Raw genomic sequence first — 8,482 nt, forward strand, 5'->3', positions numbered from 1 at the left:
TCTAGAGGTAAAGGGTCATTGGCTGCCTCTGGGAGGGGTGAGGAGGCAGAGATGACAGAGCTCATTCATCCAGCACAGGATGTGAGACATGTTGGTCTAGGAGACAAAAGGGAGAATTTTTAGTAGGGCCTTAAGGACACATACGGTGACAGTGTTATGAGAGGCAGGTGGAATAGGCCAAGTGTAGCCCCACAGAGTTAAAAATGCCATGTATTGCCACACAGAAACACTGTCCTTATTTCCTTAACGATACACTGCAATAGCAAATGTAAAGACACCGGGAATTAAAGGTACAAAAGATTCCAACCACCATCTAAATGCCCACATCGATTATGAACTCCTGACCAACTGCGCTTTGTTAACCTAAAAACCTGTGATCTCCCCAGATGATTCCACCGCATGTGTTGTAATGGTCATCTATTTATTGACGTGGCTGTATCCATGCTTTCCACAGAAAGCTTAGTCACCATTATCATGAGGTGTACAAAAAAAAGTTTAAAAAAGAAGGGATGATGCATGGGTGTCTGTCACACACACACACAAGCTGATTTGAAGATGAAAGACAAACAGAGCGCCTTTTAATGTGGCTCTTCTCAACGGTCTTCGGGCCAGGCACTGAGCCACATGTCACTTCACACGACAGCACTAAAGCCCTGGGTGAATATGTAGCATCATAGCGTTGTCCACCTAACAAATGTTCTCACCTCAACATTTCAGCTACTCCTGTCCTAACAAGTCCCGACTCCACATCATATCATATGGTAATTATGTCATTTCATGAAGAAGGGCACGAATTGTATTGTACTGCAAACAAGTCAAACAGGTCGGTGATTCTCCACAGTTCATTAATCCATGCTTTTGTCACTTCTAGGTTAGACTACTGCAATGCTCTACTTTCCGGCTACCCGGATAAAGCACTAAATAAACTTCAGTTAGTGCTAAATACGGCTGCTAGAATCCTGACTAGAACCAAAAAATTTGATCATATTACTCCAGTGCTAGCCTCCCTACACTGGCTTCCTGTCAAAGCAAGGGCTGATTTCAAGGTTTTACTGCTAACCTACAAAGCATTGCATGGGCTTGCTCCTACCTATCTCTCTGATTTGGTCCTGCCGTACATACCTACACGTACGCTACGGTCACAAGACGCAGGCCTCCTAATTGTCCCTAGAATTTCTAAGCAAACAGCTGGAGGCAGGGCTTTCTCCTATAGAGCTCCATTTTTATGGAACGGTCTGCCTACCCATGTCAGAGACGCAAACTCGGTCTCAACCTTTAAGTCTTTACTGAAGACTCATCTCTTCAGTGGGTCATATGATTGAGTGTAGTCTGGCCCAGGAGTGGGAAGGTGAACGGAAAGGCTCTGGAGCAACGAACCACCCTTGCTGTCTCTGCCTGGCCGGTTCCCCTCTTTCCACTGGGATTCTCTGCCTCTAACCCTATTACAGGGGCTGAGTCACTGGCTTGCTGGGGCTCTCTCATGCCGTCCCTGAGGGGGTGCGTCACCTGAGTGGGTTGATTCACTGATGTGGTCATCCTGTCTGGGTTGGCGCCCCCCCCCTTGGGTTGTGCCGTGGCGGAGATCTTTGCGGGCTATACTCAGCTTTGTCTCAGGATGGTAAGTTGGTGGTTGAAGATATCCCTCCAGTGGTGTGGGGGCTGTGCTTTGGCATAGTGGGTGGGGTTATATCCTTCCTGTTTGGCCCTGTCCGGGGGTGTCTTCGGGTGGGGCCACAGTGTCTCCTGACCCCTCCTGTCTCAGCCTTCAGTATTTATGCTGCAGTAGTTTATGTGTCGGGGGCTGGGGTCAGTTTGTTATATCTGGAGTACTTCTCCTGTCCAATTCGGTGTCCTGTGTGAATCTAAGTGTGCGTTCTCTAATTCTCTCCTTCTCTCTCTCGGAGGACCTGAGCCCTAGGACCATGCCCCAGGACTACCTGACATGATGACTCCTTGCTGTCCCCAGTCCACCTGGCCGTGCTGCTGCTCCAGTTTCAACTGAACCGCGGCCCTAGGACCATGCCCCAGGACTACTTGACATGATGACTCCTTGCTGTCCCCAGTCCACCTGGCCGTGCTGCTGCTCCAGTTTCAACTGTTCTGCCTTATTATTATTCGACCATGCTGGTCATTTATGAACATTTGAACATCTTGGCCATGTTCTGTTATAATCTCTACCCGGCACAGCCAGAAGAGGACTGGCCACCCCACATAGCCTGGTTCCTCTCTAGGTTTCTTCCTAGGTTTTGGCTTTTCTAGGGAGTTTTTCCTAGCCACCGTGCTTCTACACCTGCATTGCTTGCTGTTTGGGGTTTTAGGCTGGGTTTCTGTACAGCACTTTGAGATATCAGCTGATGTACGAAGGGCTATATAAATAAAAAAAAATAAAAATAAAAAAAAAAAAATAAATAAAAATTTGATTTGATTCACGACATACAGCATTTATGAAATAGGCCCACCACATGTGAGGTTTCCTCGCCAGAGCATTTTCAAAACAAATTTTAAATTTAAAAAATTTATAAAATAAATACTCACATTGCGACACATTCAAGCAACTATTTTCCAACAAAAAAAGCATTTCCTGAGAATCAATAGATTCATGACTTACTCACTGAGCAGACTCCATCCACCACAACGGTAAAAAGTAATATATCTCAACTCCTACACTGAAGCCAAGTGCTTCTTGAAAGCCAAGGACAGCATCAATTAAAAGCCCATGTTTCATGACTCTGCATTCATTGGCTGAGGTTAAGAGTCCTTGAGTAGGTAATTTACACAGCCAAGTGGTACTGTACAACTGAGAACAGGGAAGCCAAGAGGTCGGCCCCTACTAAAGCAGCCTGCCTGGGTCTTCTCCTCCTGCTGGGACGATAACACACAGCAAGGGACTGACTCGGATTGATTGGGTTCACCACTGATAGGCGCAATCAGGCTGGGGCTCAGGAGGAGAGAGCATCTGCATGCCAGATACCAATCAGTCAGTCTGACTCTTAATGTTATTCACAATGGGCAGCATAGAATAAAACATGTATCGTGTTGCACAGATATTTCTGTAACACACAGTATCCAACCCGATACACCCCACATGCACCCGAGCAGCAACTCCCTTCACACTCAGACTGTTGAAAGGCATATCACATAATCAGCACAACCGGAACACGTTTAGAGGACGCGTTTTTAATAACTTTAAAATGTTAAAAAAAAAAAAAAATCATAAGAAACAGATAAACTTGAATTTCCCATAACCAATATGAGAGGGAGTAGAGCAGGGATCATTAAATAGTTCATCTGCAGGCCAATTGTTTCCTTGAGCGGATGGCCGGGGGGCCAGAACATACTTACAAATCATTTGTAGACTGCAAATTGACCGCAAGAAGCCCAAACAGATTTAAAATCTGACTAAAACATCATTTTAAACCTGTTATATATCTATTCTGCATGGGAATACTTTGGAACAGATTCCCTAAATTAAAATCACTTGGAGATGGTTTGCTGGTGTTTTTAACAGTCTTAGGTCCAATTATTATTTACTTTTTTATAATAATTTTGCACAGAAAACCTGTGGGGCCTCTTCAGTTTTGTAGTTATTCCGGATCCCCATGAGCTGTTGCCAAGGCAGCAGCTACCCGTCCTGGGGTCCAATCACATTTACATACAATAAAACACCACATTATTACCACTCTACCATAACACATACTACCTTTCAAAAGTTTGGGGTCAATTAGAAAGAAAAGCACATTTGTCATCAATTAAAATAACATCAAATTGATCAGAAATGCAGTGTAGACATTGTTAATGTTGTAAAGGACAACAAAAAACAAGACATTTCTAAGTGACCCCAAACTTTTGAACGGTAGTATCTACTACAATACAAAATCAATAATACAGGAAAAGAACAATACATGGATGTGTGTGTGTGTGTGAGAGAGTGTGTGTGTGTGCCTGTGTCTCTTCAAAGTTTGTGTGAAGTGTCTCTCTTCACAGCTTCAATGGGCATAGTACCAAAGCTCAGGTTCCATTGTGTTAAGCCCTGGCAGTCTCATCTGGATAACAGCCTTTTTGGCTAACAGTCCACTCCTTGCCACTCCTGTCATTTGCCAAAAACCTGTATACAGATCTTTGGCAAATGACAGGAGCGGCAAGGAGTGGAACGTTCTCTAAAAACACTGGTACCCAAGGCTACCGGCAGACCAGGCTGCCTTAAAATAGTCTAGCGTTGATAGAGGATAGAGGGCAAAGTGGAACTCCAAAGGGGAAAGCTACACTTGCTGGATCAATGGAGCAGTCGCCTTCATTCTGCTGAACCATGGAAAAGGAGCAACCATGTCCGACCAGGGGAGTGTGTTAGCGTTTGTGTTACAAGTCAGTGGAGAAGGGAGGGAGGAGTTTGTATTTATATGACCAAAGTCATTGTTTGACTTCGCACTGCACAGCATGTGCTGAAAAGCATGTGCTGAACAGACAGTGCCCTTCTGTGTATAATGAGGTGTCAAGATGTGAGGTAGGTAGCCTACCAAGAGTGTATGGTGCCTGAAGCGACAGCACTTGAGTGTGAAAATGTATATTTGTGTAAGAAGTTGTAATTTAAGAGACATGGGCTTCATAAAATTGAATAGTGTGGACAAACTGGTTCAATCTAGAGTTAACCTCTCAGAAGCCAGGAAATTTGACAGAGGGACCATTTTGAGACAGTTTTCCTTTCTCTCTGACAAGCAATTCAATAACGAAACAAAAACATTTTAAAACAAAATTCAATTTTAAGCACTCCCCAACCTCATTCCTGTCCTCACTGTAAAACCAACCCTTCTACCCTTCTCATACCTTCTCATAGCCTTTCCAGCCACATCCTCCCTCTCTCTGGTAGAGGGAAAATGTTGAACAATTTTCCATGCACAAACAGCTCTCTGTAAAGAAATATCTTTGCAATACCAGCTTTGGTTTACCAAAGCATTTAGACAGAGCTCTGTTAAATGAAAAGGTCCCAGTGATGCGACTCCAATAGTAATGTTGTCACACATTGTTCAGGGGCCAGTCAATGTTGGCACCGGCCATAGCAACAGTAACACATTTTGAATTCATTCAGTAGTCATTTAATTTAATGAGCCGAAACCTGACCATTCAAGTGCCACAAAAGGACATGCAATCAGGCCCTATTCAACCCTTGGGCTAAAAGCCTGGCACACTGACACTTAAAAACAAGAAGCCTTTTAAGAGTATTACTAACAGATGCTTAGTGTTGATAGACTACTTAAATTAAGGAAATAATGGAAACAAAATTCGAAAATGTGAAGGATCCCTTTCTGATTACATTGCTCATGTGAGTGTTCTTGCTAAATAACATGTGGGAAGACAGATCAGTCTGGGCAATCTGTGCACCATGGACGATGAAGTTCAAGAAGTATACACTAGTCTAGACCATGCATGTATGAACATAAAACGTAAGCGATTCATGTTTTAAACATTAGTAAATAACGTGGCAAACTCTTGAGTAAATGTAAGCTAGAGTGCAGTTGATTAACATTTGGTAGCCTAGGGCAATTCATGAATATGATAACATTACAATCTCGACTATAGTTGACAGGCCTTTGATAAATAAGCACGTCAATAGTAGGGTAGGTTAGAAATAAATATTGCAATATGAGTGCGTTTAATTAGGCCAGTTCCAGAGGAATCCAGAATAATCGTACCGTACAAAACACACACCCCCACCTCCGCTCCAGGCCCTGCCTGCGCAATCCAGGAAGCCTGGACTCAGGATTCTAGACGGGTGAGAACGTTGCGTTGTGGCGCGAAATGACACCTTGATTGATAGTTGTCAATCACATTCACCGTCCGATACTGTTCATCAGTCCAAAGCACGCACACACACCGCATACTCGAGCTTCTTGTGATTGTACCACAACACTGCTCTAGCATCGTTGCCATAACATCTGTGGACGAATGCAATAGCATTGTTATAGCCTACACTTTTTAGGCTACCGCCAGTTTAGACGTGAGGACTCGCTTATATAAGTTTGACAACATATTTATCTGTTGCACCTAATGTTGTTGTAACATTGTTGGCACAGTTGATACAATGTTCACATTTTAGGATTTGCTATCTATGGGCTAGGCTAGGGCAACTTTGTGCATCGCCCTGTTTTTAGCGCCACTCCACGTCAATCATGTCGTTCAATCAATCAATCATTCAAACAATAATGATTTTCTGTATTCCCCTTTCCTATCTTTCTCTAAGAAAATCGCCATATTGAGTAAACTGCACCAGCCTTGCTACAATGTTACCGCAGAAGAATAAAAACACCCATTGCAAAATGCATTAAAAAAAACACTTCCTACCTTCGCAATAGCCTTTTTATATCTCATGGCGGCTTGCTCGATAAGACTGTGGACTTTAATAGTTCCATTGCCACAAGGAACCACCACCCTGGTTCTCCCAAAACACACTGTCACTTTCATATTAGTTCCCGAATCCCGATGTACTTCCGTTGAGGTGTATTCCTCACTACTTTGTAGGATGTTCCAATTATGAATTTCCTTTGGTGTCAAAAAGATTGTATTCCAAACAAGCAGACAGCAATAATCTTCATCGTCTCTTCATACCGTCTAAACGTTAACGTTTTACCGACCACCTGTTCTCTAAAGTGTTCCAACTACGATCCTATTCCTTGGACGAATAGCCTGCCTGCATCGCGGCAATCATACACAGCACAGTGCTGGGAGGGTGGCGTGACTGGAGTCTCTCTCCCCGCGCTGGTGACCACGAGTACTGTGGTGACTCACCACGAACCGAAACTTCCCAAATCCCTTTCAGAATTCCATGTAATAGTTAGTAGTAGTTGGAGCCGTGTGTCATCGCTGGGCATTTTACTATGGACACGTCATGTATTCTGAACAAAAATCTAAACACAACATGTAAAGAGTTGGTCCCATGCATCATGAGCTGAAGTAAAAGGTAACAAAAATGTTCCATACTCACAAAAAGCTTATTTCTCAAAAATGTTGGGCACAAATTTGTTCACATCCATGTTAGTGAGCAGTTCTCCTTTGCCAAGATAATCCATCCACCTGACAGGTGTGGCATTTCAAGAAGGCGATGAAACAGCATGATTATTACACAGGTACACCTTGTGCTGGGGACAATAAAGTGCCACTATAATGTGTAGTTTTGTCACACAACACAATGCCACATGTGTCTCAAGTTTTGAGAGAGTGTGCAATTGGCATGCTGACTGCAGGAATGTCTACCAGAGCTGTTGCCAGAGAATTGAAATGTTAATTTCTCTACCAAAAGCCACCTACAATGTAATTTTAGAGAATTTGGCGGTACTACCAACCGGCCTCACAACCGCAGACCACATGTAACCACGCCAGCCCAGGACCTCCACATCCAGCTTCTTCGCTTGTGGGATCATCTGAGACCAGCCAGCTGATGAAACTGAGGGGTATTTATGTCTGTAATAAAGCCTATTCTGTTCTTTTCAACATTATTCTGTTATGTTCTACTTTATTCTATTTTCATTAATACATTTTTGGAAAAATGATCAGGTCCTTAAACAGTCTCTTAATGTGCAAGAAAAACATACCGGTCGAGACTGTTGAAGTTTTAGATTATTTTTTTTTTGCTCGGGCGCTTCCAAGTTTACTCTTACCGCATTATAATAATACACCAATGTCAGTGACCTTTACACCATAGACAATCTATTTTAGGGTAAAAAATAAATAAATCTCTAAAGCTCTGTCTATGCTTGCCTAAAAAGGTGTTTAATGGTCTCAATTTGAACAGTTTCTCATGGTATGCACATTTTTGTAAGCACATATAAATATTCCTCCTCTCCGGTAGTGGGGCTATGCAATAGCATATATTGGGAATCTCGAATTACTTCTTGGCTTCAGCCCATGCCTCCTACAAGGAACACAGGCCATTGACGAATATCCTCCCTCTCACTCAGTTTAGGACAATTTTCCCAGGACGCACCAGTTGGCCGCTTTCTGTCAGCTCTGCTTTCATGAATAGATATTCTGAATAGAATCCAGCCAAGTATTCAGTTGTCTAAATTGCAGCGCTAATGGTCCTGATCAGCAGAAGACGGCAGATGGACATAGATTTTTGGAGAGGGACAGAGCACATCTGGATAGATGACCATGCTGCATGCCTCCACTAGAACGGGTTGTCACGTTGTGCAGACTGTTTGTGACTGAGGACGAAAAGGTCTTCAAATATGCCCCTAAACCAGTATGCAATAGCTGTATGCCTCATGTGAATCGCGAATAGAAATATATGCTCTAATCCAGCCAAGTTCCATTGTCCAAATGGCCCTGATGAGCAGCAGACGACAGACGTGGGAGAGAGATTTGTGGAGAGACGGACAGAGGGAGACAGGAGAACATCTGGATAGATGTACCAGAGACAGAGCACATCTGGATAGATGACCACGCTGCATGCTAGTGACGAGGGAGCACGTCCAAGTCAGCTGGAATGCAG

The 8,482-nt window shown here is 43.5% G+C and overlaps 1 protein-coding gene across 3 annotated transcripts in view; it reads right to left on the reverse strand.

Annotated features, from left to right (window-relative positions):
• Positions 1–6,750, reverse strand: part of LOC135522644 (partitioning defective 3 homolog) — a 581,006-nt gene extending 574,256 nt beyond the window's left edge. For all 3 annotated transcript variants that reach the window (XM_064949098.1, XM_064949099.1, XM_064949097.1), the window contains exon 1: positions 6,337–6,750. In XM_064949098.1, coding sequence (XP_064805170.1) covers positions 6,337–6,456 — 120 coding nt within the window. In that variant the 5' untranslated portion in view covers positions 6,457–6,750. The remainder of the gene's footprint in view (positions 1–6,336) is intronic.
• Between the last annotated feature and the right edge of the window lie 1,732 nt (positions 6,751–8,482).

Source organism: Oncorhynchus masou, chromosome 30 (genome assembly GCF_036934945.1).
Source record: "Oncorhynchus masou masou isolate Uvic2021 chromosome 30, UVic_Omas_1.1, whole genome shotgun sequence".
Classification (NCBI taxonomy): Eukaryota; Metazoa; Chordata; class Actinopteri; order Salmoniformes; family Salmonidae; genus Oncorhynchus; species Oncorhynchus masou.